This window comes from Neolamprologus brichardi, chromosome 9 (genome assembly GCF_056152115.1).
Source record: "Neolamprologus brichardi isolate AB-2024 chromosome 9, ASM5615211v1, whole genome shotgun sequence".
Classification (NCBI taxonomy): Eukaryota; Metazoa; Chordata; class Actinopteri; order Cichliformes; family Cichlidae; genus Neolamprologus; species Neolamprologus brichardi.
In genome coordinates, this window is record NC_142112.1 from 33,896,373 (window position 1) to 33,920,358 (window position 23,986).

The window sequence follows — 23,986 nt, forward strand, 5'->3', positions numbered from 1 at the left end:
AAATACTAATTGAACTTTCTGTGGGGATCATCCAAAAACTGTGGCACATCTTTTTTGGTACTGTTCCTCTACACAGAGATTCTGGAAGGAATTTAGCAGCTTTGTTATTGTCCATATTTAAAGGGAGTTTTCTTAATAATGGGAAAATGTTTTATTCTATTTCTTTAAGTTCCCCAGGAAGAATGATAAATGTTTTTTTTATAATAAATTTGTTAATACTTTTAGCTAAAATTTTTATCCATAAATGTAAGTTTATTAATAAAACACCATATTTCTGCCTTTTTATAAGGATATGGAATTGTACATACAATCAATATCAGACTCAACCAACAAAAAGGCTCTCAGAACAATATTTATATGTTGATTATTGCGCTTACTCATATCATAATTTTTTTACCCCTGATTTTGTATGTTCATGTTCTGTTCTTTCGTAAACTTCATCTGTTTGTATGTTGTATACTCATTGTGTGTTCAATAAAGTTCAATTTAAAAAAAAGTACAGAAACTTCAGACGTCACTAATCATGTGACTCTGGCCAAACGAATCAAGCCTCGACACAGTGCTTCTGAAGCAGCGTGTTGATCTTTTTGACACACGCACCGGAGCGTCAGCTTCAAGCGGACCATCACTATCTCTCACATCTAAAGGTAAGTGTCAAGGTAACTTTGAACTGAGTTCAGTCAATCTTGAGTTTTTCGAAGTTTTCTGAGTGAAGTTTTCTGTTGCTCTCTGTGAGAGAAGACCGTTAAAGGCGAGGCTCTCCAGAGTGAGCAAAACAGGAAACCACAGGTGGATGTGTGTAAGTGTGCAAACGAATAGATTAGAAGTGGAAGTGAGCCACGAGTATAGAAAGGTCAAGTTTCGTGATTTGTTTTTCTCACCACTGATCACGCGCTCAACACTTTACACATACTTGCATCACACGCGCGCTCTCAAGCATCAGCATTGTACAATTCTGGGCGTCACGTGAGTTGAGGTTGTTACCATATAAGGGAAATCTCCATTGTTCTGTAGCAGTGGTTCTCAGACGTTTCACAATGAGTTTCACCCTTACGAGCAACATCAAAGCACAGTAGTATAGGCCTATTTAACACCACATACACATACTTGCCAACATTCAAAAGGGCTCTCTGTATGTGTGTGTGTGTGTGTGTGTGTGTGTGTGTGTGTGTGTACACGTGGGCTGATCAACTGGCGTTGGTTGAACAGATGTGTGGCAGACTTGCTTTTCAGGAGCCGCTAACGACAAAACAGCAAATAAACACCAAATATGTCATCTGTGACATTTGTGAGGTTACCTCAAACACACTCCGTCAGTCTTGTTCCTCTAGGACAACAAAATGTTTAAAAATATCGCGGGTTTACCTGGTGATATTCTCATGCAGATGGTGTTCACAGGACAGCAAGAGTAAACGATCGGGAGAATCTTGTCTTTGTCATCGTTCCCCTCGTACGTGTTATTACTCCGATTTCAGCGTTTTTGCTTCACAACTAGTGCAGTTTACTACTCAAATGGAGTCGAGTCAACCAGCGCCACCTCTGGCCAAGTACCATAGCCTACAGCCAGATTAACTTGTGACACACACAGTAGCGGTTTTTGATACGAGCGACACGGGCTGTTGCCCGGGACGGCATCGTGGTGGGTGGCGGCATCACAAGCATCGGAAAAAAAATTAAAATAAGATTGCTCGTACTCATGCTGCCCCGACATCATGCCAGCGCATATTGGGAATGTCGTAGGCACCGATCGGTTTTCTATCACCCATTTGCTGGGAGTAAGGGCGCCCTCCGTTTGCGAGGTGCGCCTGCTGCTTGCGGCACAGGGAGGAGAGGGCGGGGCGGCGGGGGAGTCTCTGGCTGGCTGGAGCGGCATCTAATAACCAACTCGCAAAATAAAACACACCAGACATTATGATACAGACTTATAATTTGCACCGATGTTTTTTTTTATTCTATACACGAAAAGTGAGCGCGAGAGCCCTCGGTGCGCGTGCTCGCTGCTGAAGTCAAAGTAAACTTTATTGTCATCTCCGCTACATACAGTCCAGTATATAGAGAGACGAGACGACGAGGCTCCAGTTACAGCAGTGAAAGTAAACAAACAATAAATATAAGAAGAGTAAGAAAATAAATATACACTTTAGGACCAGGAGTAAAGGGATCAATAACAATTTAAAATTTATAATTTACAGTTTGATGATTTAAAGTCTCTCACACAACCCTTGGAACGGGGAGGGGGACATGCTGCTTCCAAATAGAGCACATTTCATTCATAATGTTGTAAATCCAAGCCCATTATGTATTCACGATCTGAATACTGGGTTGTGCGAAATCCCAGAAATAAACCTCAGACAAAGTGAATCTATGAACTAAGGTGTAGGTCTGTTAGGTTAAGCTGTGGTGATCCTCGGGTTGGGGGATTTGTGTTCATACTGGAGTGCAAAATTAAAACCAATGGAAGATGGACAAGAAAAGTTCAAAGCCATCAGGTGCTCAGTTTAGAAAAAATAGAAAAGAAAAGGAGGAGAAATGAGCAAAAGATACAGGTAAGCAGATGTGTGATTGGATAATGGCAGGTCATCCTGAAACAATCAGACTAAACTCCAAACAATACATTATGTTACAGATTTTAATATTAATTAGTCATTGTTAATTGTTGATTTGTCCTGTTCTCGTTGTATGACGAATTATGACGACTGTTTGGTAGCTGTTTGCATATCCTCTCTCTCTCTCTCGCTCTCTCCCTCTCTCTCTCCCTCCCTCCGTGTGTGTGTGTGTGTGTGTGTGTTTCTCTGGTGAAACAACAGTTTTATGTTAATGTACAGTCCTTAATAAGTTTTATGTGTGTGTGTGTGTGTGTGTGTGTGTAAAGTTCCACAATACATGTGGAACTTTCTATTTTGTCTGTTTTTGTATCTTGCAAATAAACCTTTAAAATAAATAAAATTTTATTATGTATTTATTTTTGGCCTACATCAGTAAGAAATGCCAAATTATATACACCAAGTTATAGAAATCACCACTCCCGTTATTCATGATGATTCCAATAACATCACATAATAACATGTAACATCACATCCTGTAAGCACAGTCTGCCTGTGTCTTTTCTCTGGAAATGAACATTTTCAGTCAATATAGGTAATACATCAACATGGCTGCCATGGCTAAGTTAGGAATATTTATAATGTAATTTCCAAAACTTGCATATGATTTGCTATTTGTAGCAGATCTACTGACTGTCACAGAGCAGCTGGAGCAGTCTCAAATGGAGGTCAGTCCACTACTGCCACCTGTGGCCAAGTGCCATAGCCTACTACTAGATTAACTCGTGACACATCTGCACCTGTTTCTATGACCACATTGAGTAGAGGCTGAGTGGCTGCACTTACACTGGTGCATTCAAATCTACCCACAAACACTGAAAGATGCAATGTGGATTGTCAAGACTCAAACCAATCATTAAGCAAAGACAGCAGGGATCACTTGTTTCTGTTTATTATACAGCCAGATTTACTTGTGACACACATGTGCAGCTGGCTTTATCACCTATTTTGAATTTGTTTCAAGCACAATACATTTGTAACTTTCAGTGTTTTCAGGTCTTCCAAAAGAAGAAGAAAAAAAACCTTCAGCTACATGACATGCAATTGTGTATTTGTTTTCACCTTATCATACACTTGAAGTTTTACAAATCACCTCTCCTTTTCTTAATATCATTTTAGTCTCAGACAATCTAGTTTTTCGTACAAAGATTGAATGCACCTTCTGCGGATGGCGGTACCACACAGTGTGCGTGGACTTCCCCTGTACAGAAGGCAACTACAAATGTTGTGAATGCTAAATAAACAGAAACAAATGATCCCTGTTGTCTTTGCTTAATGATTGGTTTTAGTCTTGACAATCCACATTGCTGGCATTGCATCTTTCAATGCCAGCAATGCCAGGTATCAGTGCTCAATCCTTTTGTGTTTGTTTCCAATAAGTTGCCCACCTCGGGAACCAAAAATGTGTTCTTTTACTTGTTAGATGAACATATGAGACACTTTGACTCTTCAGTGCAGTGTGGAGCCTAACAAAGATCTGTTTTGTGTCCCAGCTGATCAGCAGGAGGAGAAGAGTCTGACGGAGCAGCAGAGGAACATTTTCAGCTACTTGGACTCAGCTCAGCCACTACAGAGAAAACGATGAGCTCAACACAGAAGGTGACAGACAGAGCAGGGCGATATGACCAAAAATATTTGTCACGATATACATTTGAAAATTTGCGATAACGATATAGCTGACGATATAATTGACACTAGACAAAATACTTTACAACTCCACAACTTTATTAAAAAAACCCATCAATGTAAAAACAACACTATAATATAAATGATAAAATAATAATTTAGTGTGTGTGTGTGTGTGTGTGTGTGTGTGTGTACAATCAGGAGGGATGGGCATGATTTTAGTGTTTAAACAGTCATGAATTCTTTTTAACACCAGGTTGGATGTAATGTGTTAGAACTACCAGCAGGTGGGGATAAGAGACCTTTAAGGTGTTTGGTACCACACTCCACCTTCAGGTTTAAAATGGAGGGAGTTTGAAGGCTCAGTTTGTTCCACGACTGCATTTCACTCACTGGCTCTGTTTGTATCTCTGTCACTGCAGGACCAACATGGAGCGAGAAGTCAGCGCTCTCAGGAGGCCGACAAACCTCACAGAAGAAAGAGAGAGAAAAAACACACCTGTGACAAGTGTGGGAAGGAGTTTACTAGGAAGAATTCACTAAAACTTCATCAGGTCATCCACACTGGAGAGAGACCGTTCAGCTGTGACTTGTGTGGAAAGTCTTTTTCCTTGAAGGGTCACCTAAAACAACACCAACTCATCCACAGTGGAGTTAAAGCGTACAGCTGTGATGAGTGTGGCAGAGCTTTTGCTCAAAGTGGTAGCTTACAGAGTCATCTAGTTACCCACTCTGGAATTAAGGCATACAGCTGTGACATTTGTGGGAAGGATTTTGCTCTGAAGGCTTTACTAAAACGTCATCAGGTCATCCACACTGGAGAGAGACCGTTCAACTGTGACTTGTGTGGAAAGTCTTTTTCCAGGAAGGGTTCCCTAAAACAGCACGAACTCATCCACAGTGGAGTTAAAGCGTACAGCTGTGATCAGTGTGGGAAGGAGTTTACTGATAAGGCTAAACTAAAACGTCATCAGTTCATCCACACTGGAGAGAGACCGTTCAGCTGTGACTTGTGTGGAAAGTCTTTTTCCTTGAAGGGTCACCTAAAACAACACCAACTCATCCACAGTGGAGTTAAAGCGTACAGCTGTGATCAGTGTGGCAGAGCTTTTAATCGCAGTAGGAGCTTACAGAGGCATCTAGTTACCCACTCTGGAATTAAGGCATACAGCTGTGACATCTGTGGAAAAACTTTCAGCCAGAGAGGGTACCAAAATATACACCTACGCATTCACACCAGACATGATGTGTACTGCTGTGAACAGTGTGGCAAAGAGTTTACAACAGACGCACAGTTACAACGACACATGTTTACCCACACTGAGGAGAGACCTTATCAATGTGACCTGTGTGAGAAGACTTTTAAATCTCCACATTACCTGAGAGGACACCAACAGATCCACACCAGAAAGAGACTCTACAAGTGCAGTTACTGTGAGGTATGTATTTATATTGTTATCTTGTCATTTTAGCCTGACTGTTTGAAACAACTCTGCTCATTAAATTGTGTTAGCATGTTAGCAATTCTACTGCATGGAAAAGCAGCTGTGAGTGATTATTCAGATTTTCATGTCAGTTATGATTTTAGTATTACTGTAGTATTATGGTGGTAGTATTGTAGTTATTGCAGCCCAGTAAACTGAGTGTGTTAACTGAAACAGTAAAATGTAATTGGACGTCTGCAGAGATGCTCTTTATTTCAGGCGACGTTTAGGATAAAAATGTTGAAGGATTGACTTACACTGTCTTTGTGTCTTTGTTTAGAAGCAGAGCGACACAGATGGATCCAGTTCTCAACCCTGTCATCACTGTGGTGGTGGGAAAGACTTTCGTTGTGACGTCTGTGGAAAAACTTTCAGTCATCAAAATAACCTAAAAACACATCAACGTAGACACACTGGAGACAAACTGAAATACTGCAAAGAATGTGGGAGAAACTTCACCACATCACATCACTTAAAACAACATGAACAGATTCACAGTGGGGTTAAAAAGCACCTCTGTGATCAGTGTGGGTCATCCTTCACCACTGCAAGTCAGCTTAAATCACACAAACGAGTCCACACAAGAGAGAAACCATACAAGTGCAGACACTGTGACAAAAGCTTCTCACAATCAAGTAGTCGTAACTATCATGAACGTACACACATGGAAGGAAACTACAGCTGTGACCAGTGTGACAAGAGCTTCAGGAATCTCAGATCATACTCCGAACACAAACGATTCCACGTTACTAATAAACTGTTTCACTGTTACCAATGTGCCAAAACATTCACCTCATTGTCTGCTCTGTGCAAACATCAGCGTGATCACTCAGGGCTGAAATCACTCCCATCACTGGATCACAGTGAATCTGAAGTGACAGAAAGATCCTCTGGTTTCAGGGTCAGACTCAAAAAGCTTGAGATCAGGCTCCACAGAGTTCAGATAGAATCATTTAAACTTGTGTTGAACTGAATTGGTTGCTGGGCTGATTTTCTGCATTACCAATGCAAACTGAATAATACAGAAGATGAAAGAATAGACTTTGATCAGTTAATAAAGCTCATGATCTTGATTCATTGTGGCTGCTACACAGATACTTCTGGGTCACTTCTCTCAGTTAGGAACCTTCCTCACCAAAACTGACTTTTGGACCACACCCCTGGTTTCATGAGAAATTGTTTCAGCCATGATTTCTCTTCATGTATTTCAGAGTAAAGACTGAAGTGACAAATGGAGACATGTTTAAAAAACACAATGTGAGAGAGACGTTGAGATCCTTAGAAGTTACCCTGGGTTTTTCTGTCACCCTGCTAGATGTTACACACCTTGTTATTGGACTGATTTCTACTGCTGGACTACTCCTGCAGAGAGTAACAATACTCTTACTAATTAGCTCCCTTTCACACCTTTGGGGATATTTATTTTTGTGCTTAAAGCGCTGTGAGCCAGAACAGCGAGAGAAAAATCTGCAAACGCAATGAGCCGAATGCTTAAGTGAATCCCAGCAGCTGCACATGTGCTACGCTGATTTAGAGGATATCTTTGCTCTGGATTTATATTAATACTTTTTCATTTCTATATGATTCTTCTTGCATCTAAACAAAGATAGTTGTTATTCTTAGTTGTTCTGCTGCCTAAATACCACAGGGTGTAATTATGAAGTTATTGAGTTGCACATATTTTATGACCTGCTTAAGTTCGAGGTCACAGCGTCTGTAGAGCAGCTGGAACATAATGAAGTCTACAAGGTTAAAGTTTTCTCTTCTCTTATTGTTCTCTCTGCTAGTTGGTTTGATGAATCTGAGAGCTTTTGTTTTTATTACTGTTATTATAATTATCATTAATATTTTACTCTTTAGAAGCTTTAAAATAGTGTTTGTGTTTGAAAAAATTGATTTAAGATCATAGCGTGGGTGTGGATAATTTTGCCAAAAAAAACGGTGGAAGTGGAGCGGCCAAAGAGGAAACGTTTAAAAGTAAGTACTGACATGATGTCTCAACAGGACCTGGAAATACATCTTTACAGGTCTACCTAAAAAATCAGTCAGACAACTACACCTCATTCAGAACTCTGCTGCTCGAGTCCTCACTAAGACCAAAAAAGTGGACCACACCAGTCCAGCTCTGAGGTCTTCACTCTGGCTGCCTGTCCGTCAGAGGATAGACTTTGAAGTTCTGATGCTGGTCTATAAAGTTCTGAATGGTTTAGGACCAAAATACATCAGTGACCTTATGTTTAGTATACAGGAGTTGCTGCTCACACTCTGAGTTGCACTAGTGTGTCTGTCAGACGTCCCAAATGGACAGACCGCACTCGCACTCACGCCGGACACTGTAACAGTCACAATGGTGTGGTGTCTCTTTAAGACAACCCAAGTCAAGGGTTAATGTTGTCATCCGTATGTGCCACTGACTCTCTCTGTGATTGTGTGGACATGTGCTTGCACGCTAGTGCATGAGGAGGGACGGATTTTATGTTTTACCTCTCCAGACACCTTTGTTTGCAACGTTATGGGTTGTACGAACACTGCGCTCTATGCTTGTTAAGCTGCAGCCGTTCAACCGGGCTTATATGGTTGATGAAGGGAAGGTATATTAAAGAACACACTGTGGAATTCCCAATGCCAGTGCGAGTGTGTATTCTTTTGGCTAAGTGTTTTGTCGCCTCCTCTCAACCACTAAACGCAACCCGACGTTACAACACCTCCTGACTTTATTTCCACGAGCCCTCGACTCAGCTGCAAAGTGCTTACGGGGTCAGTTTCATCAGAATTATCTGCCGTCATTCAGACATAAGTTGAGCAATGGTTTAACCAATTTTCCATCAAACCATGAAGGGATGTCGGAATTAAACAGAACATAGGATGTAAGTTAAGGAAATATAAGTTTGACTATGGAGCACATCTCCTTCAGCGTTTACAATAATGGATTGCATTTCTCTCAGTCAACTGACTGTTTAGGGGGGGAAAGCGGCTAATAGTTAGTGGGCTCTGTGTTTGTTGTTTTTTAATCACACTAGGAGTGAACAAAAGCAGAAAAAACCCTGTAAAGATGCAGACTGTGAAAGTCTGGTTTATACCATAAATCTTACCAGCTGTAACTGAGTTTTTTGTGGTTTAAGTTATAAGCATGTGTCAAGACTTCTGAGAGAGATCATTAATGCAGAGGATTGCAGCAGCTCTTGGATTTTCACTCTCTGCTGGCTTTTAGATGAACAGTCACATAAATTTCATTCCCAATTTTTCGCCTTTTTTCCAATTAAGATGTGTCTTTAAATCTTTTCTAGTTCGAATAGTTTATTCACATAGTAAAAAAGTAGCTCGGGAACTCAGTAAGTTTGAACCACGATAGTTTAAAGACATTTTCTAAAATAAAGAGGATTTCATCATCCACAGTTTGTGAAAACTGCAGTTAAAAACAAATCAGTAAATTCACAAATGATGGACTCTTTTCAGAGGTACGCTTCATGTACTGATTAACATACACTTAAAAGATGTACATTAGGGTGCAGACTGGTTATGTGGATTTGCTATATGAATATGCTCAAGAGTCTGTTTGAGCTAAAAAAATAAACAAAAAAAACCTTCATATATATACATATAATTTTAAATCAGTAACATAGATAAAATGTTTTTGGATAACAAACGAGTCACATTTTAAACACTGTTTGAATAATCAAAGAGACAATTATAAAGTGCAGGCTACAACAGACATGCTTACCGGGAGCAGAGAAACACGCTGTATTGTCTCTTTTGCATAAGCCACACCAGAAACGCTCTGTGGGGACATCAAAGTCTGCGCCGTGGGAGTGTCTGGACCCTCCACGCCGGGATTTGGCGCACAACCTCGCACTGGTCCCATGCAGGGGCACAGCCAACGTGTAAGCCCTAGTTCAGCTCCCGAAAAATATGCTCGAGTTGTTCTTGTGTCCAACAAAAATGAGTTCTAGTGTTCTATTTTCAATGTTACTGCGTTGAAGTTTGCACAATTTGAATTAAAAAAAAATCATTAGACTCTTAAATAAATGGCATCTTGACGTGGACTCGGCGAATGGCTTAAAAAACGAATACATTGTTTTACATCTTGTGCACTTGAGTACACTCCAATGAAACTCGAAAAGTGGGATAAATCCAGACACAGATTATGGAGATGATGACTCGGCATTTGTTAGGGAGGAGTGTAAGTATAGAGAGGAGGAATTCCTACTTCCCATTCATGTACTCTGCACTGGGCATTGTGTCAAAACTGTCCTTGTAACATGTTTACTTTTTTTTCAGAATAAATGGCTGTGGAAAAAAACAATCAAAGTTGAGGTAAGTGTTCACCACAGTATCCTGTTTTTTTTATTGGAGTCAAATTTCTCTTTGGGTAAAAATTAAGCCAACATCCATGTGTCAAAGGTTGGTTAACATTTATAACGTGTATAACGTTTTGTAGAAAAGTTTGATCGATTCGCTCTCTCACTCTCTCTCTCTCTCTCTCTCACTCTTAGAAAAATAATAAATTCTCTGAGGTTTTTTTCTTATATGTTTATGGTACCCGACGGAGGAAACATTGACCGGGATGAACCGACGGTCGTCTGACTCCTTCTTGATGTGCGTAAAACAAGGCCATTTTCTTTTAGGGTTTCTGTCTATTTTCTGTTAACGAGAAAACCCGTTGTAAAAGTAGCTATAAAAATGAAGAAAAACTCTTTACTTTGGTATGAGTGGCTGCACCAAACCAAAATACCTCATCAGGGTGTTTTAATAAAATTATTTGGGATAGAGTTCTGAATATGTGAGCGGCGCTTTTTTCACTAAGGGATATTTTTTTACACATACGAGGAGACGAGTGGGCGGCCTGTCGGTTAATATAAGAAAGTAAAATACATCTGCTATTGTAAAAAGAAATGGCTCTCTACAAACAATAGAAAGTCCTTCTTTTCATTACAAGCATTGGTGTAGCATACCTCCACCCGGCTCTATAAATATAAATGCAATCCGTTACTAGTCAGATAATCTTAAAGCAGGGGCGATTTTAGCCCATTTTTGGGAGTTCTTCAGCTGCCAGAGCGACAGTGGCTTAGACGCAGCGGAGCGCAGGTGTAAGTGTCTGGCTTAAACCAGGACATATTTGCTGCATTTAACCTTCAGTTACTCTTTATATAGTTAGGTAGGAGGCAGTCCATGTTTCTTTTTAACTGAAAAAAAAAAAGCATTACAACCGGTAAAAACATTACACCCAGGTAACCTGCTGTGTTCAAAACGTGTTTCCCGACTATGTTTGCTACCCTTCAATCCGTCCTACTCTGTAGTAAAATTTATAGCCTATTTAAAATCTAAAACTTAACATTATCATATATATATATATCTGCAGCAGGTCCTCTTAGCGTGGACCCTCATTTATAAACACAACTTCTCACTACACAAATACCTCATCTGGAACAACAGAGATATTTTATTTCTTTTATTATCACTTTTCCTGGAAACTTGGGTCCAAAATGGGATCCTATTGGTGGCTCAGCTGGTTAATAAAGAGGGAGCACTACTTACTTACAATGAATCCCTTACACTTTATAATTTTCCCGTAAGTGTTCGGGAATTCTCAATGATGCTTGGTGCCATACCCTCAGGTACTTTAATGTTATATAAAAACACTGACAGTTCAATATCTACCTCAGTCACTCTCCCTGATCCAGCTGAGTCAGCAGTGGGAAAAATCTGCTTTTCACAGGAACTTGGTAACAGCAATAACAGAATACGTAGTTTATTCCAAGAAGCTATCATGTCTCTCCCATATATATAATATCTTACTGGAACCGACATGTTCCAGATATCACCTGGAAGACAGTCTGGATGATCCCATAAATATCTAATTGTAAACAAGGTGAAGGAAATCTCATATAAAATTCTTCATAAATGTTACCCTGCCAGTCACTATATGGTAACATTTAAAAGACACATAAATACTAATTGAACTTTCTGTGGGGATCATCCAGAAACTGTGGCACATCTTTTTTGGTACTGTTCCTCTACACAGAGATTCTGGAAGGAATTTAGCAGTTTTGTTATTGTCCATATTTTAAGGGAGTTTTCTTAATGATGGGAAAATGTTTTATTCTATTTCTTTAAGTTCCCCAGGAAGAATGATAAATGTTTTTTTATAATAAATTTGTTAATACTTTTAGCTAAATTTTTTATCCATAAATGTAAGTTTATTAATAAAACACCATATTTCTGCCTTTTTATAAGGATATGGAATTGTACATACAATCAATATCAGACTAAACCAACAAAAAGGCTCTCAGAACAATATTTATATGTTGATTTTTGCGCGTACTCATATCATAATTTTTTTACCCCTGATTTTGTATGTTCATGTTCTGTTCTTTCGTAAACTTCATCTGTTTGTATGTTGTATACTTATTGTGTGTTCAATAAAGTTCAATAAAAAAAAAAAGTACAGAAACTTCAGACGTCACTAATCACGTGACTCTGGCCAAACGAATCAAGCCTCGACACAGTGCTTCTGAAGCAGCGCATTGATCTTTTTGACACACGCACCGGAGCGTCAGCTTCAAGCGGACCATCACTACCTCTCACATCTAAAGGTAAGTGTCAAGGTAACTTTGAACTGAGTTCAGTCAATCTTGAGTTTTTCGAAGTTTTCTGAGTGAAGTTTTCTGTTGCTCTCTGTGAGAGAAGACCGTTAAAGGCGAGGCTCTCCAGAGTGCAGCAAAACAGGAAACAGCAGCTGGGTGTGTGTAAGTGTGCAAACGAATAGATTAGAAGTGGAAGTGAGACACGAGTATAGAAAGGTCAAGTTTCGTCATTTGTTTTTCTCACCACTGATCACGCGCTCAACACTCTACACATACTTGCATCACACGCGCGCTCTCAAGCATCAGTATTGTACAATTCTGGGCGTCACGTGAGTTGAGGTTGTTACCATATAAGGGAAATCTCCATTGTTCTGTAGCAGTGGTTCTCAAACTTTTCACAATGAGTTTCACCCTTACGAGCAACATCAAAGCACAGTAGTATAGGCCTATTTAACACCACATACACATACTTGCCAACATTCAAAAGGGCTCTCTGTATGTGTGTGTGTGTGTGTGTGTGTGTGTGTGTGTGTGTGTGTGTGTGTGTACACGTGGGCTGTTAACTGGAGTTGGTTGAACAGATGTGTGGCAGACTTGCTTTTCAGGGGCCGCTACCGACAAAACAGCAAATAAACACCAAATATGTCATCTGTGACATTTGTGAGGTTACCTCAAACACACTCCGTCAGTCTTGTTCCTCCAGAACAACAAAATGTTTACAAATATCGCGGGTTTACCTGGTGATATTCTCATGCAGATGGTGTTCACAGGACAGCAAGAGTAAACGATCGGGAGAATCTTGTCTTTGTCATCGTTCCCCTCGTACGTGTTATTACTCCGATTTCAGCGTTTTTGCTTCACAACTAGTGCAGTTTACTACTCAAATGGAGTCGAGTCAACCAGCGCCACCTCTGGCCAAGTACCATAGCCTACAGCCAGATTAACTTGTGACACACAGTAGCGGTTTTTGATAGGGCTACACGGGCTGTTGCCCGAGGCGGCATCGTGGTGGGGTGGTGGGGCACCACGGGCATTGGCAAGAAAAAGAAAAAAAAATTGCTCGTACTCGTGCTGCCCCGACATCATGCCAGCGCATATTGGGAATGTCGTAGGCACCGATCGGTTTTCTCCCATTTGCTGGGAGTAAGGGCGCCCTCCGTTTGCGAGGTGCGCCTGCTGCTTGCGGCACAGGGAGGAGAGGGCGGGGCGGCGGGGGAGTCTCTGGCTGGCTGGAGCGGCATCTAATAACCAACTCGCAAAATAAAACACACCAGACATTATGATACAGACTTATAATTTGCACCGATGTTTTTTTTTATTCTATACACGAAAAGTGAGCGCGAGAGCCCTCGGTGCGCCTGCTCGCTGCTGAAGTCAAAGTAAACTTTATTGTCATCTCCGCTACATACAGTCCAGTATATAGAGAGACGAGACGACGAGGCTCCAGTTACAGCAGTGCAAGTAAACAAACGATAAATATAAGAAGAGTAAGAAAATAAATATACACTTTAGGACCAGGGGTAAAGGGATCAATAACAATTTAAAATTTATAATTTACAGTTTGATGATTTAAAGTCTCACACACAACCCCTGGAAAGGGGAGGGGGACATGCTGCTTCCAAATAGAGCACATTTCATTCATCATGTTGTAAATCCAAGCCCATTATGTATTCACGATCTGAATACTGGGTTGTGCGAAATCCCAGAAATAAACCTCAGACAAAGTGAATCTGTGAACTAAGGTGTAGGTCTGTTAGGTTAAGTTGTGGTGATCCTCGGGTTGGGGAATTTTGTGTTCATACTGGAGTGCAAAATTAAAACCAATGGAAGATGGACAAGAAAAGTTCAAAGCCATCAGGTGCTCAGTTTAGAAAAAATAGAAAAGAAAAGGAGGAGAAACGAGCAAAAGATACAGGTAAGCAGATGTGTGATTGGATAATGGCAGGTCATCCTGAAACAATCAGACTAAACTCCAAACAATACATTATGTTACAGATTTTAATATTAATTAGTCATTGTTAATTGTTGATTTGTCCTGTTCTCATTGTATGACGAATTATGACGACTGTTTGGTAGCTGTTTGCATATTTTCTCTCTCTCTCTCTCTCTCTCTCTCTCTCTCTCTCTCTCTCTCTCTCTCTCTCTCTCTCTCTCTCTCTCTCTCTCTCTCTCTCTCTCTCTCTCTCTCTCTCTCTCTCTCTCTCTCTCTCTCTCTCTCTCCCCCCCTCCCTCCGTGTGTGTTTCTCTGGTGAAACAACAGTTTTATGTTAATGTACAGTCCTTAATAAGTTTTATGTGTGTGTGTGTGTGTGTGTGTAAAGTTCCACAATACATGTGGAACTTTCTATTTTGTCTGTTTTTGTATCTTGCAAATAAACCTTTAAAATAAATAAAATTTTATTATGTATTTATTTTTGGCCTACATCAGTAAGAAATGCCAAATTATATACACAAAGTTATAGAAATCACCACTCCCGTTATTCATGATGATTCCAATAACATCACATAATAACATGTAACATCACATCCTGTAAGCACAGTCTGCCTGTGTCTTTTCTCTGGAAATGAACATTTTCAGTCAATATAGGTAATACATCAACATGGCTGCCATGGCTAAGTTAGGAATATTTTTAATGTAATTTCCAAAACTTGCATATGATTTGCTATTTGTAGCAGATCTACTGACTGTCACAGAGCAGCTGGAGCAGTCTCAAATGGAGGTCAGTCCACTACTGCCACCTGTGGCCAAGTGCCATAGCCTACTACTAGATTAACTCGTGACACATCTGCACCAGTTTCTATGACCACATTGAGTAGAGGCTGAGTGGCTGCACTTACACTGGTGCATTCAAATCTACCCACAAACACTGAAAGATGCAATGTGGATTGTCAAGACTCAAACCAATCATTAAGCAAAGACAGCAGGGATCACTTGTTTCTGTTTATTATACAGCCAGATTTACTTGTGACACACATGTGCAGCTGGCTTTATCACCTATTTTGAATTTGTTTCAAGCACAATACATTTGTAACTTTCAGTGTTTTCTGGTCTTCCAAAAGAAGAAGAAAAAACACCTTCAGCTACATGACATGCAATTGTGTATTTGTTTTCACCTTGTCATACACTTGAAGTTTTACAAGTCACCTCTCCTTTTGTTAATATCATTTTAGTCTCAGACAATCTAGTTTTTCTTACAGAGATTGAATGCACCTTCTGCAGATGGCGGTACCACACAGTGTGCGTGAACTTCCCCTGTACAGAAAGCAACTACAAATGTTGTGAATGCTAAATAAACAGAAACAAATGATCCCTGTTGTCTTTGCTTAATGATTGGTTTTAGTCTTGACAATCCTCATTGCTGGCATTGCATCTTTCAATGCCAGCAATGCCAGGTATCAGTGCTCAAACCTTTTGTGTTTGTTTCCAATAAGTTGCCCACCTCGGGAAACAAAAATGTGTTCTTTTACTTGTCAGATGAACATATGAGACACTTTGACTCTTCAGTGCAGTGTGGAGCCTAACAAAGATCTGTTTTGTGTCCCAGCTGATCAGCAGGAGGAGAAGAGTCTGACGGAGCAGCAGAGGAACATTTTCAGCTACTTGGACTCAGCTCAGCCACTACAGAGAAAACGATGAGCTCAACACAGAAGGTGACAGACAGAGCAGGGCGATATGACCTTGGAGCAAATGTCGGCCAATTTCCTCTGGAAAATCCTTTTGGTTTAACTGTCAGCAAGCAATTTGCATTTGCACTGTTAAATTTTTATATAACTTTAATGCACATAAAAACAGCTGTTTGTTTAACTGAAAATATATTGATGAGTTTTTTAATAAAGTTGTGGAGTTGTAAAGTATTTTGTCTAGTGTCAATTATATCGTCAGTTATATTGTTATCACAAATTAAAAACAAAGTAACTTTTTGTAAAACTGTTATATTTAGAGCATCTTTTAAGTGGAATAAATTGCCTTATAAAATTAGAGAATTATTCAAACTCTTCAAAACTTCAATGACCACTTAAAAGCCGATTTACAGAGCTTTTAGTTGTTGTAAATATTGTAAGAGATTATTTCTTTTTGAAATTTGTGTAATGTGCCTGAATGTTATTGATATTATTATTATTATTATTGATTGCTTATATTTTAACAATTGTGAAACCTCACTGTGGATGTAAGAGCCAAATTGAATCCACTTTATTGTATAATATTTTATGTGATTGTATTTGACGGAAGATGAGCAACATCTGTTGTGGAAGCTAATGGGGTTCTTTTTGAATAAACAAACATAGGATTTATTATCACTGAATAATTATGTATAAATCTATAAAAAATAAAGAAAGATGTAATAGGAAACAACACTATAATATAAATTATAAAATAATATAAAAGTGTGTGTGTGTGTGTGTGTGTGTGTGTGTGTGTGTATACAATCAGGAGGGATGGGCATGATTTTAGTGTTTGAACAGTCATGAATTCTTTTTAACACCAGGTTGGATGTAATGTGTTAGAACTACCAGCAGGTGGGGATAAGAGACCTTTAAGGTGTTTGGTACCACACTCCACCTTCAGGTTTAAAACTAGTGTTATTGGAGGGAGTTTGAAGGCTCAGTTTGTTCCACGACTGCATTTCACTCACTGGCTCTGTTTGTATCTCTGTCACTGCAGGACCAACATGGAGCGAGAAGTCAGCGCTCTCAGGAGGCCGACAAACCTCACAGAAGAAAGAGAGAGAAAACATACACTTGTGACGAGTGTGGGAAGCATTTTACTAGGAAGAAATCACTAAAACTTCATCAGGTCATCCACACTGGAGAGAGACCGTTCAGCTGTGACTTGTGTGGAAAGTCTTTTTCCTTGAAGGGTAACCTAAAAACACACCAACTCATCCACAGTGGAGTTAAAGCGTACAGCTGTGATCAGTGTGGCAGAGCTTTTGCTCAAAGTGGTACCTTACAGAGTCATCTAGTTACCCACTCTGGAATTAAGGCATACAACTGTGACATTTGTGGGAAGGATTTTGCTCTAAAGAATTCACTAAAACTTCATCAGGTCATCCACACTGGAGAGAGACCGTTCAGCTGTGACTTGTGTGGAAAGTCTTTTTCCTTGAAGGGTCACCTAAAACAACACCAACTCATCCACAGTGGAGTTAAAGCGTACAGCTGTGACGAGTGTGGGAAGGAGTTTACTGAGAAGGCTTCACTAAAAAGTCATCAGTTCATCCACACTGGAGAGAGACCGTTCAGCTGTGACTTGTGTGGAAAGTCTTTTTCCTTGAAGGATTCCCTAAAACAACACCAACTCATCCACAGTGGAGTTAAAGCGTACAGCTGTGATCAGTGTGGCAGAGCTTTTAATCGCAGTAGCAGCTTACAGAATCATCTAGTTACCCACTCTGGAATTAAGCCATACATCTGTGACATTTGTGGAAAAACTTTCAGCCAGAGAGGGCACCGAAATATACACCTACGCATTCACACCAGACATGATGTGTACTGCTGTGATCAGTGTGGCAAAGAGTTTACAACAGACCAACAGTTACAACGACACATGTTTACCCACACTGAGGAGAGACCTTATCAATGTGACCTGTGTGAGAAGACTTTTAAATCTCCATATTACCTGAGAGGACACCAACAGATCCACACCAGAAAGAGACTCTACAAGTGCAGTTACTGTGAGGTATGTATTTATATTGTTATCTTGTCATTTTAGCCTGACTGTTTGGAACAACTCTGCTCATTAAACTGTGTTAGCATGTTAGCAATTCTACTGCATGGAAAAGCAGCTCTGAGTGATTATTCAGATTTTCATGTCAGTTATGATTTTAGTATTACTGTAGTATTATGGTGGTAGTATTGTAGTTATTGCAGCCCAGTAAACTGAGTGTGTTAACTGAAACAGTAAAATGTAATTGGACGTCTGCAGAGATGCTCTTTATTTCAGGCGACGTTCAGGATAAAAATGTTGAAGGACTGACTTACACTGTCTTTGTGTCTTTGTTTAGAAGCAGAGCGACACAGATGGATCCAGTTCTCAACCCTGTCATCACTGTGGTGGTGGGAAAGACTTTCGTTGTGACGTCTGTGGAAAAACTTTCAGTCATCAAAATAACCTAAAAACACATCAACGTAGACACACTGGAGACAAACTGAAATACTGCAAAGAATGTGGGAGAAGCTTCATCACATCATATCACTTAAAACAACATGAACTGTTTCACAGTGGGGTTAAAAAGCACCTCTGTGATCAGTGTGGGTCATCCTTCACCACTGCAAGTAACCTTAAAAAACACAAACGAGTCCACACGGGAGAGAAACCATACAAGTGCAGACACTGTGACAAAAGCTTCTCACAATCAAGTAGTCGTAACTATCATGAACGTGCACACATGGAAGGAAACTACAGCTGTGACCAGTGTGACAAGAGCTTCAGGAATCTCAGTTCATACTCCGAACACAAACGATCCCACGTTACTAATAAACTGTTTCACTGTTACCAATGTGCCAAAACATTCACCTCATTATCTGCTCTGTGCAAACATCAGCGTGATCACTCAGGGCTGAAATCACTCCCATCACTGGATCACAGTGAATCTGAAGTGACAGAAAGATCCTCTGGTTTCAGTGTCAGACTCAAAAAGCTTGAGATCAGGCTCCACAGAGTTCAGATAGAATCATTTAAACTTGTGTTGAACTGAATTGGTTGCTGGGCTGAACTTCTGCATTACCATTGCAAACTGAATAATACAGAAGATGAAAGAATAGACTTTGATCAGTTAATAAAGGCCATGATCTTGATTCATTGTGGCTGCTACACAGATACTTCTGGGTCACTTCTCTCAGTTAGGAACCTTCCTCACCAAAACTGACTTTTGGACCACACCCTTGGTTTCATGAGAAATTGTTTCAGCCATGATTTCTCTTCCTGTATTTCAGAGTAAAGACTGAAGTGACAAATGGAGACATGATTAAAAAACACAATGTGAGAGAGACGTTGAGGTCCTTAGAAGTTACCCTGGGTTTTTCTGTCACCCTGCTAGATGTTACACACCTTGTTATTGGACTGATTTCTACTGCTGGACTACTCCTGCAGAGAGTAACAATACTCTTACTAATTAGCTCCCTTTCACACCTTTGGGGATATTTATTTTTGTGCTTGAAGCGCTGTGAGCCAGAACAGCGAGAGTATAATCTGCAAACGCAATGAGCCGAATGCTTAAGTGAATCCCAGCAGCTGCACATGTGCTACGCTGATTTAGAGGATATCTTTGCTCTGGATTTATATTAATACTTTTTCATTTCTATATGATTCTTCTTGCATCTAAAGAAAGATAGTTGTTATTCTTAGTTGTTCTGCTGCCTAAATACCACAGGGTGTAATTATGAAGTTATTGAGTTGCACATACTTTACGACCTGCTTAAGTTCGAGGTCACAGCGTCTGTAGAGCAGCTGGAACATAATGAAGTCTACAAGGTTAAAGTTTTCTCTTCTCTTATTGTTCTCTCTGCTAGTTGGTTTGATGGATCTGAGAGCTTTTGTTTTTATTACTGTTATTATAATTATCATTAATATTTTACTCTTTAGAAGCTTTAAAATAGTGTTTGTGTTTGAAAAAATTGATTTAAGAATTGAACAGAAACATCTGTCCTTCTGAAAATCACCCAAAGGCACGGAGACCAACTCAAAGGATGCAACCTGTAACTTTCTCTTCCTTCATGTCAGTACCATCATCCATTATTTATATAAAATGCATAAAGCAACAGTAACACTTTAGTTTGGATTTCATGATTTCTGTAGTTGGAAAATATTTTGTTTAAAGACAGAAGTGACCGCATAGTTGCAACATTAAAGTGAAATATTTAATATTCTAATAACAGATTAAATGCTGTGTTGAGGCTGTCGTTTCAGGAGGAGAGAAGCTGCAGAGAGGCGTGTAAGACTGCAACTCTGCTTCCTGGTCCCAGCTCTGGATAGTCATATTTTAGGGGGTTTAATAAATTTGTCCATATTTCTAGAAATGAGAGCTGCTCCATCCAAAGTGGGATCGATGCCCTCTCTCCTAACAAGACCAGGTTTCCTCCAGAATTTTTGCCAATTATCTATGAAGCCCACATCGTTTCTTGGACACCACTCAGACAGCCAGCAACTTAAGGAGAACATGTGGCTAAACATGTCACTCCTGGTCTGTATCCCAATTCAGGGTCTGCAGCCTTAAAGGCCGCATTTTAAGGCCGATTACGCCACAGCAACGTGACGAAGGCTTTCCCAATTCAAAGGCTCCTCGGAATGCGGCCCTCAAATGCGTCCTTCATTTCCCTGAATTTTAAGGATGTGTTGGTGTAGACTTCGTGGCCCAACATATCCCAGATTGCATAGCGCGGCGTGGGTGTGGATAATTTTGCCAAAAAAAACGGTGGAAGTGGAGCGGCCAAAGAGTAAACGTTTAAAAGTAAGTAGCGATATGATGTCTCAACAGGACCTGGAAAAACTAGTCCATGCATTCATTTTTAGTAGGCTTGATTACTGTAACAGCATCTTTACAAGTCTACCTAAAAAAGCAGTCAGACAACTACAGCTCATTCAGAACTCTGCTGCTCGAGTCCTCACTAAGACCAAAAAAGTGGACCACACCAGTCCAGCTCTGAGGTCTTCACTCTGGCTGCCTGTCCGTCAGAGGATAGACTTTGAAGTTCTGATGCTGGTCTATAAAGTTCTGAATGGTTTAGGACCAAAATACATCAGTGACCTCCTCACCCAGTATGAACCTTCCAGATCCCTCAGGTCACCTGGATCCGTTTTTTTTAATCAGTTCCCAGAGTCAGAACCAGACATGGAGAAGCTGCATTCAGCTTTTATGCTCCATATATCTGGAACAAACCCCAAGAAAGCCTCAGATAAGCTGAAACACTCAGTTTATTTAAATCCAGGTTGAAGACACACCTGTTCTCAGCTTCATTTGAATAAAGCACCAAATCCACACTTTTAAGCTTAAATTCTTTTTAATCAATTTAATAAATCATGCTTTTTATTTGTTTTTGTTTTTTAATGTCTCTTTAAAGCACTTTGAATGACCTTGTTGTTGAATTATGCTATATAAATAAACTTGCCTTGCCTTACTGAATATTATGTCACTTATTTATGTGCAAATGTTTAATAATGAAGAACATTAAAACATTACTGTTGGCCACATGTCGGCAAAGTTATGTGACATTAGTGATGTTTGTACTAACTTGGTTTTAAAGCCTTTACTTTAAAATATTCTCTGTTCAATAGTCGACCTTAATCTTACAGAGAATGTGATGATTTTATGGATAATTAAAGTCAGTCATATATCCACAAACACAACAAGCTGAAAGTCAGTGTTGTTGCTCGGTTTGCAGTCCTGAATATCACGGCACAAGCAGGATTCACTGCACTGTTAATGTTAGTGATGTTATATTGCTGCCTCTGTTCGGTGGTGTCGAGCCAAACAGACTTTAACGTGTGTTTGAACGAGTTGACGGTTCACTCGTTAAGCTGAAAGAAAGATGCCTCCGTGCCAGCTTGAACATGTTGCGTATGCCGTCGGAACTGGATTTCAGTCTAAACTGATGTCCGTGTTGGTCCTGCAGAGAATCAGAGTTGGAAAAGTTGTTAATGTAGCAAAAAACAAAATGTAATGCAATCTCTTTAAAGCCATGATCTTTTTTTATCGCTGTCACTGGAGTGGGTAAATGAGTCTGCAAAGTTAAAAAAACAGATTTACATTTATTGTTTATTACTTTTATCGAACATCATCCCATTTATACACATTTAAGAAATAACGTGGAAAATATCGTTTTGTTTGCATTTGGAGACTCAGCATTGGAACCATCCCAAATATCTGCACCAGGGAAACAACTTCTCAAGCTGGTAAAAAGGTCAAGGACACAGTTACACGATCGCTAAACTAACCTGTTTTTGAATAAAAGAAAACCATATAAGCATGATCCCTGGAATCTCGGTTTAAAAAAAAAGTCAAGCACTACAAATTACTTTTCTTATGTTTAGTATACAGGAGTTGCTGCTCACACTCTGAGTTGCACTAGTGTGTCTGTCAGACGTCTCAAATGGACAGACCGCACTCGCACTCACGCCGGACACTGTAACAGTCACAATGGTGTGGTGTCTCTTTAAGACAACCCAAGTCAAGGGTTAATGTTGTCATCCGTATGCGCCACTGACTCTCTCTGTGATTGTGTGGACATGTGCTTGCACGCTAGTGCATGAGGAGGGACAGATTTTATGTTTTACCTCTCCAGGCACCTTTGTTTGCAACGTTATGGGTTGTACGAACACTGCGCTCTATGCTTGTTAAGCTGCAGCCGTTCAACCGGGCTTATATGGTTGATGAAGAGAAGGTATATTAAAGAACACGCTGTGGAATTCCCAATGCCAGTGCGAGTGTGTATTCTTTTGGCTAAGTGTTTTGCCGCCTCCTCTCAACCACTAAACGCAACCCGACGTTACAACACCTCCTGACTTTATTTCCACGAGCTCTCGACTCAGCTGCAAAGTGCTTACGGGGTCAGTTTCATCAGAATTATCTGCCGTCATTCAGACATAAGTTGAGCAATGGTTTAACCAATTTTCCATCAAACCATGAAGGGATGTCGGAATTAAACAGAACATAGGATGTAAGTTAAGGAAATATAAGTTTGACTATGGAGCACATCTCCTTCAGCGTTCACAATAATGGATTGCATTTCTCTCAGTCAACTGACTGTTTGGGGGGGGGAAGCGGCTAATAGTTAGTGGGCTCTGTGTTTGTTGTTTTTTAATCACACTAGGAGTGAACAAAAGCAGAAAAAACCCTGTAAAGATGCAGACTGTGAAAGTCTGGTTTATACCATAAATCTTAACAGCTGTAACTGAGTTTTTTGTGGTTTAAGTTATAAGCACGTGTCAAGACTTCTGATAGAGATCATTACTGTAGAGGATTGCAGCAGCTCTTGGATTTTCACTCTCTGCTGGCTTTTAGATGAACAGTCACATAAATTTCATTCCCAATTTTTCACTTTTTTTCCAATTAAGATGTGTCTTTAAATCTTTTCTAGTTCGAATAGTTTATTCACATAGTAAAAAAGTAGCTCGGGAACTCAGTAAGTTTGAACCGCGATAGTTTAAAGACATTTTCTAAAATAAAGAGGATTTCATCATCCACAGTTTGTGAAAACTGCAGTTAAAAACAAATCAGTAAATTCACAAATGATGGACTCTTTTCAGAGGTACGCTTCATGTACTGATTAACATACACTTAAAAGATGTACATTAGGGTGCAGACTGGTTATGTGGATTTGCTATATGAATATGCTCAAGAGTCTGTTTGAGCTAAAAAAAAAAAAAAAAAAAAACCCTTCAAATATATACATATAATTTTAAATCAGTAACATAGATAAAATGTTTTTGGATAACAAACGAGTCACATTTTAAACACTGTTTGAATAATCAAAGAGACAATTATAAAGTGCAGGCTACAACAGACATGCTTACCGGGAGCAGAGAAACACGCTGTATTGTCTCTTTTGCATAAGCCACACCAGAAACGCTCTGTGGGGACATCAAAGTCTGCGCCGTGGGAGTGTCTGGACCCTCCACGCCGGGATTTGCCGCACAACCTCGCACTGGTCCCATGCAGGGGCACAGCCAACGTGTAAGCCCTAGTTCAGC

At 39.9% G+C, this 23,986-nt stretch overlaps 1 protein-coding gene across 1 annotated transcript; it reads left to right on the forward strand.

Moving 5' to 3' along the window:
• Positions 1-521: 521 nt before the first annotated feature.
• LOC148101509 (uncharacterized) lies at positions 522-20,737 on the forward strand. Its single transcript, XM_087846340.1, has 5 exons — positions 522-647; positions 4,097-4,202; positions 4,652-5,407; positions 17,465-17,977; positions 18,303-20,737. Exons 2-5 carry the CDS (start codon positions 4,185-4,187, stop codon positions 18,993-18,995), a joined length of 1,980 nt encoding a protein of 659 aa, XP_087702466.1. The 5' UTR covers positions 522-647; positions 4,097-4,184; the 3' UTR covers positions 18,996-20,737.
• The last annotated feature ends 3,249 nt before the right edge of the window (positions 20,738-23,986 follow it).